We start from the raw sequence: 19622 nt of genomic DNA on the forward strand, positions 1-19622 counted from the left end.
CCTGGCCTTGGACACTTCCAGGGATCCAGGGGCAGCCACAGCTTCTCTGGGCAACCTTTGCCAGGGTCTCACCACCCTCACAGGGAAAAACTTCTTTCCAATATCCCATCTAACCCTGCCCTCTGGCAGTGGGAAGCCATTTCCCCTTGTCCTGTCCTTCCATCCCTTTTCCAAAGTCCCTCTCCAGCTTTCCTGGAGCCCCTTTAGGCCCTGGAAGGGGCTCTCAGGTCTCCCTGGATCCTTCTCTTCTCCCAGTGAGCACCCCCAGCTCTCCCAGCCTGGCTGCATAGATTTCAAGGACTAAATTCCCCATTCAGGTTCTGCCAGCTAATACCTTGTGTTTCCTGTGCAGTTGACACTAAGGCTGAAATTTTGTGGTTGATTCCTCTCTTTTTGCCTGTGCTGCCGTTACAATGAAGTAAAGGGTGACAGGAGTGTGGATCTTACGAGGTTGTTTAGATTGCTGAGTGCTGAGATGCGTCTCTGTGAAAAGCATGGGAGCAGGCAGCTGATAAGAAATTATTGAATTTTCTCTGTTGCAAGCTTAAAATGAAAGCTGATATGTGTAGACATGGATTTTTGTGCATGTGAATCCTGATTCGGTTGTTCTGAGCAGAATTGGTTTTGATGAGCTGAGTAAATTAAGGGAGACTTGGACACTTGGAAATGCTGTCCCCGTGATGACCTCTCCCTCTGAATTCTTTAAAAATAAAGAGAAAGAGCAGACCTTCCCTCCCCCTCTTAGCATTAAATGTCAACAGCTGTATTTTGCTGCTGGTACTTATTAACTTTCAGGCTTGCCTTTTTCAAGCATTTATTGCTTTAGAAATGAATTAATGCTTGTCACCAGGGAAATGTATGTCTTCCAGCTATCTTGGGTTCTCAAAAGATGCGATTTTTCTTAAGTAGATTGTTTAAATTACTGACCAGGGAACCTCCTAATTGTTCTACATTAAGTTTTGGTTCTGGCATGGTTTATCTTGATGTCTGTTTTTTAATCTGTTGAAATCCTGTTACAGTCAGTAATTATTTGGATTGTCTCTGTTGCAAAGAAAAGATGATGAATTACACCTCTGGTTGTAGTTAATCCTTTTACTTTTTCAACCTGAAAGTATTTTTTCACTTTATTTCCTAGCTGAAGCCAATTGTCCTTATTTTTTGCTAGCACACATTCACTTTGCATCACATCACTGGAGGACCACGTAGTTGGTTAGGAAAGTATTATTTATTTCCACATTTAACCACTCCTGTCCCATCCATGTAGCACTCAAAAAAGAAACAGGTTTTTGGGAACAGAGGAGTTTCAGAAGATATATTTTTTTGTGTGCTTTCACTGCAACTTTCATCTGGTTGTAGTTGCAACTTATTTTAGTGGGTTTTTTTGTTGGTGTGGGTTTTTTTTTTGTTTTGTTTTGTTTTTTAACACATGTAAGCATTTAGGGCTTATTTCTTCTTTTATAAATGTTGGGAATCCCAGGATTTATTGCAGCTTCATGGCCATTATCTTGGCTTTGTAGGTCATTTACTAGTGATAGGTATGGATAAACCTGGAGTCGGGTGCCTTTCATTTCCAAATCTGATCCTGAAGGGCAAGGCTGAGAAAAGCAAAAAAGTAGATCTCTGCTGTGACTGCTTCGTAAATAGGCAGCTTGTTTGGGTTTTTTCCCCCACAGATTGTTAAATTGGTGGCTATTATGCTGACAAATATAATTGCAGTATGTAAATCATATTGAAAAATATTTTTGTCTGTTTGATGTATACTGAATTTAAGCTAAGTTATAAGGTGTGCTGTTTGGAAGTGTGGAAGATACAAGAGTGGAGCTACAGATAACAAGTTTATGCTTGTATTTCCTACTGATGAAGACTTTCACACAAGTTATTTCTATGGGTAGGTGATGAGAATATCACTCTGCATGTATATACATTTATTATACATTTTTGCATGATTATACATGTAGGAGTGGTACAATTTTGACTTGAGACTATTGGTGCCTTTTGTCTAAATACAAATTTTACTCGTTTAGACACGTCTATCTAAAAATCAAATTTCGCTTCTGCTTTTTTGGAGATCTGAGTTAAGAAGCGAGAGAAAAAAAGGCCTGAAGGAACAGCCCAGAGCTCCTGAAATTTTAGATAACCCACTGAAAAAAAAAATGGTCAAATAGTCAATATTGTACTTGACCCTCGTATCTTCTGCACTCGACTGTTTATTTTTATGGCTCACATTATATATGTTCACGCTGAACTCTGATGATAAGACTGAAGGAAAACATGCCTCTCGTGGCTCAGTCCGGTCGTAACTTCTGCATGTAATTTAATCATCAGCTGCCACAAATAATTAACTGAACATCAGCCAGCTTAACTCCGAACTCGGTATTCCATTATTTTGTAATTGCCTTTTGAAAAAAGACAAAGATTGCCTTTCAGTTAATTATCAGGGCTTCCGTTCCAGTCACGATCATCAGCGTTTCACGTTGGTCTTTAAATACATTGGCATTTAACTACTCATTTATTTTTGTCGGGTCTGCTTTTACGTTTGTAAGGTAACATCGTTTCACGGGATCGTTGTTCTGGAGGCAGGTCTGATCGGAAACATTTTGTGAATTTCTTCGCTGCCAAAGTGATGTTTAGTGCGACTTAAGCAGTGTCTCACTCTTTAATGAAATGTGTTGCTGACCACAAAATAGGCTTTTCCTGAAGATAGTGAGTTGAATTATAGTTCAGGCATCAAGCTTCTAAAACACCCCCTCCCCCCAAAAAAAAACAAACAACAAACCCAAACTAAAAAAACCTCAGAGGAACAGCTTTTCAGAGAATTAAATTCGAGACTTTTATTTCATCGTGTTCTTTCTGTCTGCAGCAGCCGCTTAACTCTCCTAAAAGAAACCAATTTTTTTTGCTGAGAAGGCTTTTAATTTTATTCTTTGTGACTTTTAAGGATTTCTTTAGTTGCTTTGTAACTCTGAGGGTCCTGTCTTCCTGAGCACATTCTTAGTTTATGATTATTTTGTATCATCCCTTGCAAGTTACACCCTCCCTGTATTACACAAAAAAGGTCCTGCAGTCGCTCAACTTCCAGAACCTCCCTGGGGTTAAAGAACTCCAACAGCAAAGCTGCTGAGCTTTGGCCCAGCCTGGGCTTCTATTTCATCCTTGTTTTTGCAGGTGAAGCCTCGGCCCAAAGAAAGTTTTGATCCTCTCATTTGGGGATGGGGAAGTCCAGGCACTTTCATCCACTCTGAGTCGATAAGCCGTAGCTGGGGCAAGGCATTTGAGCTAAAACACCCACATCCTTCCAAAATTGCATTATTTATCCATTCTCTCTGCTTTCTCATTAATCTTTGTCTTGAATTTGCCTGTTTTTTTGGTTTTTTTTTCTGAGCCTCTTCTGTTTCTAGCATGCTTTCCAACTGTAAGTGATTTTCATTCATCACAAAGAATTTAGTCGGTGCTAACAAAATAGATAAAAAATAGCTTTTTGTTATTCCTCAAGAACAGATTTCAGAATCACGTAAGCAATTTTATCTCCCTCTTTCCTCCTTTATTATGGTGGCCAAAAATGCATATGGTAATCCTGTTAAATGAAAAGCATATTTATCATTGTACATATATTTTTGTTTCTTGTTACTCTTAAAAAGAAAAACCAAAACAAACTACCAAAAAACATTGCAATTTTGAAAAATTCCCCTGCCCTTGACAGGTAAATGTTATGAAAGGAAAGTTGCCTAATGTTAAATCTATTGTTACTGGATCAGTTATGTGAAAAAGTTAGTTTTTATTCCATCAGCCCTACAATAATGTAACCTGTCACTTGACTTCTGTAAAATTCTCTAGATAAATACCTCGTCTACCAAATTTAATATCCTGTAACTCACTACTTTTTATTTTAAACTGGAGATTTTATCCTTTAAAGATTGTAAATGTTATGTTGTCACATATGGAGATGTTTATGGGTTAATGTAAAAAAGGCAGTACACAAATAACTGATACTTTGATAAACGTGTTTTTCTTACACTTGTGTTTTCTGTGTATGCAAAGGTTAAAATGTCTCTGTAATCTCAGACTGTGTTCATTAACTGAAGTTTAATGATTCATATAATTCATCACTATAAACTATAAGAGCTCCACATAGGAGGTTGCATTAATCCTTAAACAAATTATTTGTACTTTCAGAGGTGCCATTCACACTTCTAATCCCTGTTGCTTTTCTCTCCTGCAGATGGACCCGCCATTGTGGCTCACTATGATATATCAGACACAAACTCGGACCCAGAAGTGGTAAATGTGGACAATCTCTTGGCAGCTGCAGTAGTTCAAGAGCACAATAGTTCTCTGGGAAATCAAGAGTCGGGATCTGCCTGGAGAACCAGAGGGCTGCTGGATGAAATGAGTGCTGATACAGGTTTGTTTAAATTCTCTTCCTCTGACATTTGTTCCAGCATCGCAGTTGGTGTCTCTCCCCTTCTTGCTCTCGGTATTTTTATGGTTTATACAGCTGTAAAAACTCCCTGTGTGGATTTTGTGAGAGGACAGGGCAGGTGCTTATTGAAAAGGTGTGACATTTATGCCAAAATAAAACTGACAAAAATTGACAAAGATTCCTGCAATGTATTTTTGACACTAATTTTGTTAATTATTTTTTCCTCCTCCTTCTCCCTCTAATTACTACTGGGAGCTTCAATGTGGGGTTTTGTTGTTGGGATTTTTTTTAAGTGAAAGTGAACTCAACTTGTTCCTCAGTGATTGATTGTGGTGGCCCATGCCACCAGCCAGTCAATGGTCCTAATCTCATTTTACATATTGGAAATGTCTGTGTATGTCTGTTATTTTTGTAGGTCTCTTTATATCTTTAAAATACAAGCATTAATTGGTCCCATGTTCCATCTGCATTTCCAGCATCCCTTAGAAAATTGGACATCCCAGCACCAGGTAAAGATGAAGGGTGAAAAGATGCTGGTAGGTGGGCTTAGCATCTGGAGACAACAAAGAAATTCCCTTCAGGAAAGCAAGAGCAGAAATACTGTGGAAGAATCCAGAGAACTTCATGTAGCTCATAAAAATTGTTCAGCTTCACTTAAGTTCCCCTAACTCTTCACTAACAAAAGAGTTAAACAACCAGGGAATATTTCCTATCAACTCCATCCCACAGCCTGGTGTGCCAACACACTGCCTTCCTTTCCACTTGGTATTTGAATACCCCTCTTAGGATTTTTGGCTGCATAGGACACAGTCTCTCCTGTTGTGGTGGACCACAACAGGTTTGTGTTTTATGCTGTGTTTCCCAAACGTGTCCTGCCACAGGGCACCCACACTGGGAGTGTCGTGGTGGCTCTGAGATGCTTCTCATTCTCTGTAAGGCTGAAAGAAATACAAATGTGTGGCTTTCTTAGGGAGATGCTCCATCACTGTGGAGCTGACAGGTCCATAATTTAAATATGAGAATCCTTGTGCGTTATTTTCACTGTTGCCCTGGATGTTTGTTCCAGCCTTTTTGAAGCTCGCCTATGTTTTCCAAGCTCATTGGTATTTTTTGCAGGATAGCAACTGGCTGGCAGCTGTTTGCCCACTAACAAGCCCAGTCCTTTATGAAGTGATTTTTAAAACAATCAGAACAGCTGAAATCACCTGTATTATATAGCACTAATGGATTGGTACTGCAAAGGAGCGAAAGGAAATAAAAAGTAACGTTTCTTACCCAGCTTTCTTCCACTTTCCACCTAAAATGCTGCAGTGCTGGTACAAATTTTTCTTCCTTCCTCCACCTGTATTGAGGGGGACTTGCAAGGAAGAGGCTGGTAAAAGAAAACTAGAAAACTTGAGGAGAATTCTTCATCCCTGGCCGTGTTCATACAGATTTGGTCCTGGTGCCTTGGCCATGTCAGCAGCTGAGAGGATGAATCTCGTTTTCCTCCTTGCCCCAGAGCCCTGCAGCCTTGGTACACATCTGACTGCACCTTTGTCAGTCCTGGCCTTTTCCTGCCCTGTCTCGGGTTGCACACTGGGAAAGCAGAACTTTCAGATCTTGCACCTTGTTCACAAAGTTAATCTTCAGCCAGCATCTGGTTTAGCAGACACGAAAGAATGTGCTCCCATGGGAAAACAACAACATAAGCTCTATCTCAGTGAAAAATCTTACTGTGCTGTCACATCTTTGTGCATGGGCAAATATTTGGGGCTGTTTTGCAAGCCCTGGTGTTGTAGGGCAAACAAAGCATCACTTTGGGCGTCATCACAGCATTTGTGCAAAGAAGTTAACAGCGTGGGCATGTTATAAGGCATGAAATTTGTATGGCCAGAGGCTGTAAATCTGTCTGTGTGCTGTAATCCTGATTTACATCAGCTAATCTTGCAGTATTTACTCTGCTAATCATGGTTTCACTGCTGCTGATTATCTTTTTGTTGTTGGAACTTTAAATTATGGTAATGTATGAAAGCTCTTTTGGGACTCCAATTTTATACCTCTGGGTATACCTTCTTGGGGCTGTTTAAGAGCTGCTCTGCTTTACCCCTCTGTCAAAAATTAGCCTGTCTAGAAAAAGGTGCAGAAGGGTGGTGTGGCATTAATACAAGATATTACAGCCATCCAGTTCCATCCCCTGCCATGGGCAGGGACACCTTCCACTATCCCAAGTTGCTCCAAACCCTGTCCAACCTGGCCTTGGACACTTCTAGGGATGGGGCAGCCACAGCTTCTCTGGGCAACCTGTGCCAGGGCCTCACCACCCTCACAGCCAAGAATTTCTTCCCAATATCCCATCTAACCCTGCCCTCTGACAGTTTGGAGGCACCAGCACGTGAATCAAAGTCTCTGAGCACTCCCATTTCATGTTTCACTGTCTGCCCAGCCACTTCTAATAGAGAAATTACCCATGACCCATTTTTGGGCTTTCTGGCAGTCAGTGATATTTGCCAAGAAACTTTCAGCTGAACTGTAATGTTAGGAAAAGTCTACCTGGGCTATTAATTCATTTTAAGTTTAGCTGACAAACATTTTTTGTCTTGTGAGGTGGAAATTACTCCTTCAGGTATACCTGGCAGCACGTGGGTTTCCTTCCCTTGCTAATCCCGATCAGATGTTGCACTAGGGGTCTTGGCTTTCCAAAAACTGAACTTGCAGCATCTCTGCCCCTACAAGAAAGGTGGAGAGAGACTATTTACGGGAGCATGGAGTGACAGGACAATGGGGAGTGGCTTCCTGCTGCCACAGGGCAGGGTTAGATGGGATATTGGGAAGGAATTCTTCCCTGTGAGGGTGGGCAGGCCCTGGCACAGGTTGCCCAGAGAAGCTGTGGCTGCCCCTGGATCCCTGGAAGTGTCCAAGGCCAGGCTGGATGGGGCTTGGAGCAACCTGGGCTAGTGGAAGGTGTCCCTGCCTGTGGCAGGGAGGTGGAATGAGATGAACTTTAATGTCCCTTCCAAGACAAAGCATTCTGTTGTTCAATTGGCGTCTTTTCCAAGTGCTTAAAGCAGTCATTAGAAGGTTTCCCTGGCACTTGTTTCAAGTTTAATTTCTTCTCTCTTTGTCCTTTTGATCTGCCTGGGGGTGTAATCAGTTCTGCATGTTCACACACCTTTGAAATCCTGCGGATCGTTATTGCTTCCTCCTCCTCTCATCTTCTGAGGATGTGTCCTCTCAAACTAGATACACGTAAAATATTCACCTCCTCTCAAATTGCCTGCTCAACAAATGATTGTTCCCCTGTGTAATACAGCTGAGCAAGTGGTTTCTAAGAAGTTGGTAGCGTCACCTACTTCAGGGCTGCCCAGCACCCTCCAGGCTAATGATAGACAGTAGAATTAACTGTCTTTCTCTTTTTCCTAAAAAAAACCCACCAAAAACCAACAAAAAAAGAGTAGAAGTTACATCTTTTCATTAACAGAGCTTTAAAAAAATCTATTTCGTGTGAAAGAAATAATAATTTTGTTCTGCTTTGTGTTTTCCCTGCAAGTTTTATTTAATATGACTCAACACAGCTTCACTAATTGGGGCGCAGAACCTTCTTGGTGGTACTTGGCAGGAAAGACAAAAACCTGCCACGCTTGCTGTACTTAGAGAGGGCTTGTTGTTTGACAGACTGATGAACTGGATAGCATGGAGGAACTGTAATTAAAAAGACCCTGTTGTATATGTGACTTACAAAAAACAGATTTTTTTTTAAAAAACTATTTTTAATAATGTTAGAGCAGATGTGTGAAGCAGCACAGCCAGAAACTGATGGGTTTGCTGTGTTTTTTCATTGACCAGCCTCCCCTAGTTTTCTATTTAAAGAAAATAAATTAATTTTCCTTCATGTGTGTGATGTTTCTGTCCAGTGCATAGGCTTGCTTTTACCACAGTATCATTGAGCTTGATTAGATTGGTTTGTATCTTTAAGCCAGAGGGGTTTAGGCACAGTCTAACTCTTAGCATTGTTACAAAATTGCATCTGGAAATTCTAATTGCATCAAGAACAGTCGGTCTTTGTTCACATTTGTGTCATAACACCATCACCAGAGCTGTTGACGCTGGTTAAATTTAGTGCATCGGGTGATGATGAACTGGAAGTTGAATGATTTGGTCTAATAAGATTTTCCAATCTCAGTGTTTCTGTCCCTTTGTTTGTTTGTTTGTTTGTTTTTGTTGTTAGGTTGAGAAACTCCTTTTCCAGTGGTTTCTGAGCTGTGTAAGCTGTTTAAACATAGGCTGTATTTCCATTTTCCCCGTCCACAGGTTGTTTGGACCCAGGCTTCCTTGCAGGTGACATAACCTCTTCTGGTAACGCCCAGGCCAATGAAGAAATTAATATTGCCTCTTCTGATAGCGAAGTAGAGATTGTTGGAGTTCAGGAGCATGCCAGGTATGAATTATTTTTTATTGCTCTAATATTTATTTCAATACCCCAAAAGGTGGCAAACATTGCAGTTGTTTCTTCTGTTCTGCTGGTCACGGTGGTGTCAGAATGTGTTTCTCTTTAGAACGTGACCAACTTGATAAGTATTCAGGTATCTTTGATATCTTGATATCTTTGATACTTGATAATGTTTGATGTCAAACATTAACTGGCTAAAGGTACGTAGTATTTAAATACCAGATATTGAGATACCAAATGTACGTATACATCAGGAATTCAGATTTTAAGGGAATATGTGAACGTGCAAAAAAAAAATTTATGTGGGTTCTTGTTTCCTTTCAAAATAAGAAGTTTTTTATCAGCTTCCACTTTGCTTAATTAATCAGTAGTTGTAAAAACAATATGAATTTTTCAAGGTTGGTGTCACAAGATATCCCCTTTAGATTAAAAGTTAGATGACTATGAATCTTGCTTTTATTTCCAGATACAAGAGAGTTCAAATCCCCAAAGCCGATGAGGGTAAGGGTGCCAGAGGTTTCTCTCAAACTCAGCTGGAAACCTGTCCAGCTGGGCTCCAGCTGTTATTCTTGGTTGGCATTTTTTGCCCTTGCTCTTCATCTTTAGTCTATGATCTTTCCTTGGCTTCAGGTATTATGAAGTAGTTGAACAAGGCTGGCCTTTTCATATAAAGTGGACTGTGAATTTGGTGGACTAAAAGCAAGATAAAACAGTATACAAACTGGTCTGCTGCCTGGAGGGTGCTTGGAGGCAGAAGGGGGACAAGGAACAGAGCCAGGACAAGAAAAGAGCTGTTTCTTGATGTCCCTTCCCTGCATCTTCCTTGAGGAAAGAAGAAGGAAGGTGTGCAGGACCCAGTTTCCCGTGCAGGAAATGTAAAGATGGTGTGGGCACAGCCTGGTGCTGTTGGATGTGAAAAAGGGAAGTTTTCGGGTCCTGAGGTGAGAAGAGGTTTAATCTTTGCTTTTAGAACAGTGAAAGTCCTCGCGAGGCCAACTCTTTTGGAAGATACTAATTCCTTGGGCTGTTTATCCAGCAGACCCAGGGCTCGGAGGATCTCTGTGCTAATGATAAAGGGGTGTGGACTTGCCCTCCAGCACTAGTTGGTGTGAATCTGCCTGGCACTGTGCACACATAAGCCGCCAGCTGCAGTCCTTTGTTGGAGAGCTTCCCATGCTGCTGCCTTGATAACACTCACCATGTACAGAATGGGAAGAACTAAACACGGAGTTGCTGTTAAAAATGAGTTCTAGTAGATATGGACTGAAATAGTTTCAGCAGATTGGACTAAAAGGACACTTCTGTGCTTTTCTTTGTTCCTGTAACCCTCTCCCACCTCTCATCTCTCACGGACTAGTGAATTCTCACACGTTTCGGTTGTTCGAATCCTGTTTAGAGTTTTATTTCTCTTGCAGGTCTAGGCTTGCAGTTATGAAGTATTGATGGGCTTGTCGTTTGGACAAGGTTTAGGTTTTTGATCAGTATTTTTTGCATGCTTAGTTAGTGTGGTGTTTGGGCTCTGTTCTTTTGCTGGTTTTTTATTGTGCTCCGTTCTCTGTGTTGTCGTCGGGCTGGTGTGAGTCGTGACACCCTGGGGTTTGTCCATCTTCTGTAGTTTTTTCAGATTGTCAGTGAATTGGTGCTGTTTCTCATCACTGGAATATTATTACTTGGCATCTACTTAGGACACCAAGTCATGCTTTTCGGTTCGTTGGATTTTTTTTCTCCAGTTAGATTTTAATTTTTAATCGTGCATGTGTATAAAACAGTTTTCCTCTGGTTTGTTTGTTTTTTTTTTTTCCTAGGGCTTTTTTTTTTATCCCCTTTTGTTTGTTTTTTTTTTTGGTTGCCTTTACTTGGTACCCCCCCCCTTAACTGCAGATTGGAAGCATGTTCCCTGAGCTCGTGTCTGACTGAACGTTTTGCTGTTGGCTGCTTGAGTGACTTGTTTGAGGATAAACACTTTTGTTTTCGCGAGACATCATTCCTACGAGATAATTTATGGCTTGGTTTTTGTCATCTTCAGGAGGAAAAGTTAGTCTTAGCTTTGCCTAAGCATTGAGGACTGTTCTCAGAGTGATGGACTGTAGTCCCTGACACCAAACATCATATTTAATTTGCTTTGTCTACAACCTTTTCTTGTCAGTTATGCCTAAAAGTATTTCTTCTTAAGAAAGCTCTAAAAGAAAGAAATCCCATACATTTCTCAGAGTTCCAATCTCTTGTTGCTAGCTTTTTGTAGATGTATACTTTTGAGTATGTATTTTTAAGACTGAAGAAGCTATAAAGGAGCCATTCCAAACACCACATCTAAAACTAAACAGCACATCTGAGAAGGCAACGAGACATTTATATTCAGAGAAGTTACAGCTCAGAGAATGAGATTTTTCATTCTATTTCACAAAACTCCAACCAGAACCAAGAAAGCTGAGCATCACCTAAGTAGTTTTGGAGAGAATAAATACCGTAATCTTAAATTAGAATAAATAAAATGTCAGTGTCAGGGATATTGGATCAGTGCAGAAAGTTAGAGTTCCTGAAATGCACAAAGAAATGGGAGAAGGTTACCCCAGCAGCCAGAACGCCTCATATTTATCTGTGCAGACAGGACCAAAACAATTTTTGGAGCACTAGGTATCGCGTTTTACTGGTGCCTGTGTAAGATTTACAGCTGGAAATGGAGTGATCATCCTAGAGCCTCCTGTAAATTCTTGTAATCACTTCACCATGCAACAAAATTAGTCTGTCTTTCATTTTGCTTTTCTTTTTTTTCTAATTGCTGTTAACTTATGCTTCATTTGTCACATACCTGCTATGAATATAATAGGTAAAAGTGCTGCGTAAATAAGTACCTATGTATCTTGCTTCAGTGAGGCACTTGAGCCTGTGCTTATGTTTAAATACATGATTTAATCACTGAAAGCTTAAATGTTTTGCTGAAGAGGGGCTGTAGTGGGGAATGTGAGCATTTCCCAGCGTGTTGGTAATTTTTAGTTAAAAAGACCAAAACAAAAATCGAACATAACGCAATTAACAACATCTCGTTTGCAATTACTGTAGTGAAAGTATCATTACCTCCTTTTTTTTTTTTTTTTAACATGGTTTTGATTTAATGTGGCAAGATGGCTTTTTCTTTTTGTCTCATGCAGCCTCACTTCAAATATTTCTGTTTCTAAAAGTCCAGTGGGTAAAGCTTGCCAGCAGGACACTGTGCTTCTGAGTTATGGTACTACACGTGGTGGGGCAGGCTTCTTCAAGATCCTTGGGATCCATGCACGTACTTTTTAAGGATTGTCACTCTACACTCACTCTCAGAACCCATTTCTTATAAATAATGTAATCCCCCCCACAGTTTAAATTTACTCTCAGCCTTGTTTACTGGGTATTTAAGATGTTGTGGACTCCCCAGATGGCAAACCCGTGAGGGCAGTTCGGAGAGGGACATGTTAACCAGATGCCTAAGTGATAAAACCCTTCAGCTGAGACTCTGGTGCCTGAATTCAGTGGTGGCATTAATCCTCTGTGGGTTTTGGTTTTTTTTTGCCTTGCTGCAGGTGTGTGCATCCCAGGGGAGGTGTGATCCAGAGCGTGTCCTCCTGGAAGCGCGGCTCCCAGTTCATCAACGCCCAGCAAACGCAGCCATGGACAGCAGTGGCTCCCCAGCAGAACTGGTCCTCGCCCCCAGAAGTCGTGGACCTCACCCTGGATGAGGACACCAGGCGCAAATTCCTGCTGTAATTCCGTGTCACTGTGTCCCCTTCCCCCTTCCCCTCCTCCCTTCTGTGGCACAGAAGTTCATGATTAAACCTTCAGTTTCAGAGCCCTCCCCGCTCCCCAACCCTGCCCCCCAACCCCGTTCTTGGCCCTATGAAATTCAAAGTCACGACGTTTTGGTTTTTTTTTCCTCATGTCCACAAAGAATGTAGTACAATTTCAGTATGACTTAAAAAGGGGTGTTTTTTTTTTGCCTTCTCAAAGGGGGATTCCTCCCGAATTAACAGCACCAAATTTTAAAACACATCTACAGTTTACTAACGTGCGTGTGTTAATCTGAAGAAGTAACAGTGTGCAGACTTACACCCTCCCGCCCTTCCCCTCCTCCCAACTCCAGAACATTTTTTAACTTATCAGTATACTGAGTTTGTTAGTAGAAGTTAGTGTGTTGCTGTGTGAGCATCAGTGATTTTAAGAAATGGTGTGTCCTCACTGATTTCAGTGGAACTGGGGTTATTCAACGCTTCCGAAATTTGGGCCAAGAGTGTTTATACCCAAGCTGATTTGGTTATGTTACCAGCAGGAGGGACTGTCTTTAATGCAAATGGCCCATAACATATGCACTGAACAGCTTTTTATTCAAGCATTTTTATTTTCGATATTATTTATGGTTTATTCAGTGCTGAATCTTCCGTCTACTTGACTACTGTGTTTCACTGATCATTTCCCATGGCTTGACAAGGCTAAAATAGTAATAGTAGTGACTTAGTAGCAGCTGATTATTGCAAAAGCACAGGAAAAGGTCCAGCATCCCTTTCCTTTTTAATTATAGCTGAATTTTTTACCTTTATCCAAGAATTGCCTGGAGGAGACGGAGAAACGAGAAATGTTTTTATCATAGTCCTCATTTCTCCTGATGCTTATTTGCCTCACTCACCATTTCAAAAAAATTAAAAAAACCCAACAAAACAACAAACAAGCAAATTCCAAAGCCCCAGCCTGGCAAAGCATTGGCAGCTGCTCGTGTTCAGCTGGGACTGTTCCCAGAAACTCGTGGGGCCACTTAAGTGCTTAAAACTCTGTCCCAAAAGATGTTGCAGGATCAGGAGATCAGAACCTAAGGTTGTAATTTTTTTTTTTTTGGTTTTTAATTCATAATCTGCAGCCTGCAGGGTTGTAGCCTAAATGACTTTAAGTCATGCCTCTTATGCTAGTTTTAGAACATGTTTTTAGCGCATGAATTAGATTCTTTTTACCAGAATATTCGCAGAAATCAGTGGAGCTACTCAGTTTAGTGGGCTGTGGTTTCTGTGGTGTACATGGAAATTCCTGCCCCTCATTTGTCATTTTGAGCCTTTCTCAAGGCAAAAACCAAAGATTAGACTTCCAACAGGACGATATTATTCACTTTTAAAGTCTGTCGTGCAATTAAAATGTTCCTTCATATTCCGGATGTTTCTAGTGGGAATTTTGTACAGCTCTGTCTTCAGATTTTTTTACCATTTAAGGCTGAACAGGGGGGTGGTCAGGACATGGGAAGTTCCGCTTTCCTTTTGTTCTGGCTGCTTTCAAAATTTATTTGGCTTCCAACAGTTTTACCTGTGGGCAGAAAAAAATAATTAAAAATAGAATTGCCTGTGTTGTCACATAAAGGAGAAACGGCCCAGTATAGCCAGTAACAAACATCTCTTTTTTTCCCATAAGCAGAACAGTTTGGACTGCACTTTACAAGACAAGTAGGTAAGGGATCGATAACTCCCAATTTCCAGCTTTCTAAAACATTGAACATAAGCGTGCTATTGCATGGCCAGAAAAATGTATGTGGTGCTTCTAGTGAGCGATTCCTTTCTCTGGGAGGGGGTGGGAGGGAGGGAGGGGAGCGTGGATGGAGCCCCTTGGCGCTGCAGTAGGGGAAAAAAAAAGCTCTTGTCGGTCCCTCCTCCCGGTGTTTTCATCGCGCACCTCAAGTCGTTTCCATGGGCTCACACACCTGCTGTAGGGGTAACTCTGGAACAGTGGCTTAGTGTGGCTGCTTCTCCCTGTTCCACAAAGGCTCCTGGAGATCAGTTTTGAAGAAAGCTGCAGGGACCCGTTTGCAGTCCTTCCGTGAAAAAAAAAAAAGCAAACTAACTCTTCTCGTTTTTTGTTTTTCGTTTTTTTTTTTTTTTCCAGTTTGTATATGATGTGACTTCCATGTATATATAAAAACAACTGCATCCTAACCAAACTTCCTCCAATTGTGCACTGTGTTTGTTTAAACAATTCACATATTGTAGTCCGATGCAGGTTTTTCTCTTTTATTTAAAACACTAGCATTTTCTCATATTCTTAAGAGATCTCAAAGGGTAGTGGTCTGAAAAACACAATCACTGGATAGCTTAGGGTTAGGAAGTGGTTTGGTTTTGTTTCTCTCTCTCTCTTTTTTCTTTTTTTAAACTTATTTTTTTAAAAAAGAGCAAAATGTGCCTGGGTGGGTTTGCTCTTCTCAGCAAGAAAGAGAAAAGTCAGCCATTGTATGGCTAAGAACCAATGCACTTGGGGCCTGATCCAGAACCCACTGGGGTCGGTGCAGGGCTTTCCACCGACCTCAGTGTGCATTGGCTCAAGCCCTTCAGGTTTTAGCAGTTCCTGAATTGCTGGAGTGTGAACTTGGAATCTTCTATAGTGAAGACAAGTCATTGCTTAGAATATAAATGTGCGACTCTAGTTTAAAAAAAAAACAAACAAAAAAACAGCAAAAAAACAACAACGAAAAATTGATTCTTCTCAACACTCACTATTTAGTTCTCATTTTCCATCTAGTATTTAATGGTCTTTGGAGAAAAAAATAATAATAAAACAGAGTGTTATATAAATATAAATATATATATTTTTGGTGCAAGATGAGACCTTCTGTTTTTTTGAAACAAGTCTGTAGCATAAAGGTTAAACTATTTTAAGACAAAATAAAATAGAGTGTATTATTTAAACAATATCAATTTGTTTGGGATTTTTGTTTTCCACTTTCATCAAATACGCTGCAGTTTGTCACATCTCCAAAAGAAATCCTTAAGATCTGGGTTACAGCTGCCCAAATACACCGTGTTCCCTGCTGTAACACATACAGCAGGCATAGTGACACATGCAGTTTTGCATGTCCAGAACAGAAAAGTGATTTCCCGACTGCAGAATCCTGCTTTTATCTCTCAGGCCAGGGCAGGACTATCCCTTCTCCCTGTAAGCGCTGGTGGGGGGTGCCAGGAGATGTTCAGGTACCACAAACAAGTGGCTGCTGTCCATCACAGAATCCCAGAATGGTTTGGGTTGGAAGGGACCTTAAAGCTCATCCAGTTCCACCCCCCTGCCATAGGCAGGGACAACTTCCACTATCCCAGGTTGCTCCAAGCCCCATCCAGCCTGGCCTTGGACACTTCCAGGGATCCAGGGGCAGCCACAGCTTCTCTGGGAAACCTGTGCCAGGGTCTCACCACCCTCACAGCCAACAATTCCTTCCCAATATCCCATCTAACCCTGCCCTCTGGCAGTGGGAAGCCATTCCCCCTTGTCCTGTCCTTCCATCCCTTTTCCAAAGTCCCTCTCCAGCTCTCCTGGAGCCCCTTTAGGCCCTGCAAGGGGCTCTCAGGTCTCCCTGGAGCCTTCTCCAGGTGAACGCCCCCAGCTCTCCCAGCCTGGCTCCAGAGCAGAGGGGCTCCAGCCCTGGCAGCATCTCCGTGGCCTCCTCTGAACTCTCTCCAGCAGCTCCTTGCCGTCCCTATGATGGGCAGAATCCCTTCCAGGGATGTGATTTTGGCACAACCTCCCCCTCCCCACACACCTCGGTCCTTCAGGTGTCTGAGCACCCTTCACCCTGTCGTTTCTCCGGACTGTATCCCCCCCGTCCCATCCTCACGGGCATCTTGTGCTGCTCAGTGAGACCAACGAGGCACTGGGGTTTCCTCACACAGCCAGGCAGTGCTGACAGGCTCAGACCTGCTGCTGCTGGGAAAGGAGGTGCAGACCAGCTGTGAAGCTCTGGGCAGGTCCTCACTGACCACTGGGAGGTGGTGCCAGTCAGGACAGTGTCTGGAGAACCACCAAGTTGCACCAGGGAATTTACAGTGACAAGAAAAGAAGGGAGTGGGATGGTTAAGTACAACTGCACTGTGCTGAACTTTGGGTCCTGCTGCCTGCCAGCCTTCTCACAGGCAACATGGAAACGGGAATAGGAATGACAGTAATAATTCAGTACCTTTCCAGTGCTTACCGTGTATTTATTACATGAGGAAGCTCTCGGTGCAAGTGGGGAAAGCCATTTATCCACGTATTTTAAATATCAGTATGGATAATGAGAGTGAAGCGAGTCCTGGTTTTCAGCTCCACTGAGTCCATGGGGTTTGTGAAGCCTGAAAAAAAGCGAATTCTGGGTCTGGTGGTGGTCTTGGAGGTGGACACCAGACTTGGGTTTTATTTCATGTGTATCATGTGTTGTGGAGTTTGGTGCAGATGTGGAAAGAGGACAGATGATGTATCTCCTGAGTCTTTTTTTCTCCATCATCAAGAGTCTGTAGACTTCAGGATACACCAAAGGGAACGCTTAAAATTTCTCTTAAAATTTCTTAAAAAGGTGGCACTTGGCACCTCTTTATGTAGGAGCCACTTGGCTTTGTGGGAACTGTCATTTCTGGGACAACACAAGAACTGACCAAAACCACCCAAAAACAGGTTAGATTTGGTATAAAGCAATACCCCAGTGAATTCACTGCGATGCAGACTAATTTTGTGGCTGAAAATTTAGTTTGCCTGCCTTGAAATGAGGACTGAAAGGGTTTCGCTAAGTGGATTAGTTTCCCAGTTCCCTGGAGAATCTGTCCTTGGCTGAGTGCATCACCTCCATTGGCTGAAACACTACTCAGCTTCCCCTCTCCTTTTTAGGGTTGTCATCTGTGAATATCAGCTGCTGTGGCTTTCTCTCCAGAGCATTCCAGGGATTTCTTTTCCCTCCTGTCTGCACAGGAAAGGAGGAGAGCACCTGCAAAATGCAAACTTGGGAGAGGCAAACACTGCATTTACTTTTGTCTTTGGTGCAAATAATTAACGTCCTCCTGTTACTGACACTAAACAGCAAATGAGGATCAGGCCCCCCACCAAGTTTATATCTTGACACCGGAGAGTTTATGAAAAGTGAAGGCATTCCTGAGAGTCCTTACGACTGCTGATTCACAAATGCCCCTTGGAGGTTTTCTCTTGGAGCTGGTTAGTCATCTAGATTTGCAATTCAGTTTGAAACTAGAATTGAGTGCCAGCCACTGGGAAGGAAGTGTCTTTCAGACAATCTCAGGGCAAAAGCTGGAGTGGGCAGGGGAAAACTGAAAGTCTAACTTCAGATAATTTCCTGCGTGTACTTGCCGCATCGGCAGCTTTGGGCGAACCCGGGGCAACCACACCAGAGCTGGGAGAAGAAACAAGAGTCCTCTGTCAAATCCGTTTTTCACTGCTGTAGTGATGGGAATTGAAGGCAGAACTCCTGGAGCCTGACTGGTGCCTTCTCCAGGGGCGTTCCTACACGTGCCTCTGACAAAATGCTGAGCATGGCATTTGCTTGTCTGTGGCTTCAGGCTCCTGTCCGGCCCCTCACTGAGGACACCCAAACCCTTCCCATTTCCTCTCTGCATGTCCACCTCAAACTTGACACTGCTGAACTCCAGTGTCACACCAATCACAGGATCAAAGAGCCATTTGGGTTGGAAGGCACCTTAAATCTCATCTCATTTCAACCCCCTGCCATGGGCAGGGACACCTTCCAGCCTGGCCTTGGACACTTGCAGGGATCCAGGGGCAGCCACAGCTTCTCTGGGCAACCTGTGCCAGGGCCTCACCACCCTCGCAGCCAAGAATGCCTTCCCAATATCCCATCCAAATCTACTCTCAGTTTTTCCCCCCCCTCATCTTTCCAACTGTGACCCTCTGGATGTCCCAGTGTTTGGCCACATGGATCTCCTTAGGAGGCTGCCCTTTTGAAGCAGGACATGTTCAGACCCCCCTCCGTGGGACTGTAGGTACACAGGAGATGTTTATCCATGGTCTTATGAGCTGGCAGGGGCCCTATAAACCCAAAGAGGAGCTTTCAAATCTGGGGTGGCTGGGCTGGAGTGATACTCTTAAGATCCAAATGGGAAATGTGTCACTTGTGTTGTGTTATCACACAAAGCTCATCTTACCTGGTGACGAAACCACCAAATAAAAATACCCCACACAGGAGCCCTGCCGGTGACAAATCACTGTCCAAGCACCTCAGACCTTCTTTCCTGGCATCTCACTGACACCTCCCTTCTGCTGGGGGAATGGTGGAGGCATCCTCACAACACGGGGTGCCAGCGGGGATGGGACCCACAGGAGCGGGATGTCGTCGAGGGCAGATGTTGGGTGACTCCTAAACTGCTGCCCCAGCTCTGCCACCTGCTTCTGGAGGAGATCCCCAACCCCTGGGCAGAAGGGGAATCTCCAGCACGGTGGAGTGACGTGGCCAAAACTCCAGCTTGTGAACGTATCCCTGGTGAGAAACGATTTCCAGCCTCCTCAGCAAGGGTGGGAAATGGGCCCAACCTGTCTGTGAGGTGCATCCCAAAGAAGAAAAACGCAGGTTGGGGTATTTTGTCAGGTCGTTTTTGTTTCTGGTGGTTCTTTGTGCATGCTGCATCTTCCCTGGGATTGCTGGTGTCTCCAATTCCATGGTGAACATTGGGCTGGACAGTACCTTGAAGGGAGCTGACAGGAAAGATGGAGAGGGACTTTTTACAAGGGCCTGGAGGGACAGAACAAGGGGGAATGGCTTCCCACTGCCAGAGGGCAGGGTTAGATGGAGTATTAGGAAGAAATTCCTTACTTTGAGGGTGTGAGGCCCTGGCACGGGCTGCCCATGGAAGCTGTGGCTGCCTCATCCCTGGAAGTGCCCAAGGCCAGGTTGGACGGGGATTAGAACAACCTGGGCTAGTGGAAGGTGTCCCTGCTCAGGGCAGGGAGTTGGAATGCGATGAGCCTTAAGGTCCTTTCCGACCCAAACATTCTGGGATTCTGTGACAG

The 19622-nt window shown here is 43.0% G+C and overlaps 1 protein-coding gene across 4 annotated transcripts in view; it reads left to right on the forward strand.

The window, feature by feature from the left end:
• Positions 1 to 13353, forward strand: part of ARK2N (arkadia (RNF111) N-terminal like PKA signaling regulator 2N) — a 44439-nt gene extending 31086 nt beyond the window's left edge. For all 4 annotated transcript variants that reach the window (XM_050330013.1, XM_050330012.1, XM_050330014.1 and 1 more), the window contains 3 exons: positions 4220 to 4402; positions 8711 to 8837; positions 12404 to 13353. In XM_050330013.1, the coding sequence (XP_050185970.1) occupies positions 4220 to 4402; positions 8711 to 8837; positions 12404 to 12587 (494 nt within the window). In that variant the 3' untranslated portion in view covers positions 12588 to 13353. The remainder of the gene's footprint in view (positions 1 to 4219; positions 4403 to 8710; positions 8838 to 12403) is intronic.
• The last annotated feature ends 6269 nt before the right edge of the window (positions 13354 to 19622 follow it).

The sequence above is a fragment of the Myiozetetes cayanensis genome, unplaced genomic scaffold, assembly GCF_022539395.1.
Source record: "Myiozetetes cayanensis isolate MyiCay16 unplaced genomic scaffold, myiCay2020 scf4, whole genome shotgun sequence".
NCBI lineage: Eukaryota > Metazoa > Chordata > Aves > Passeriformes > Tyrannidae > Myiozetetes > Myiozetetes cayanensis.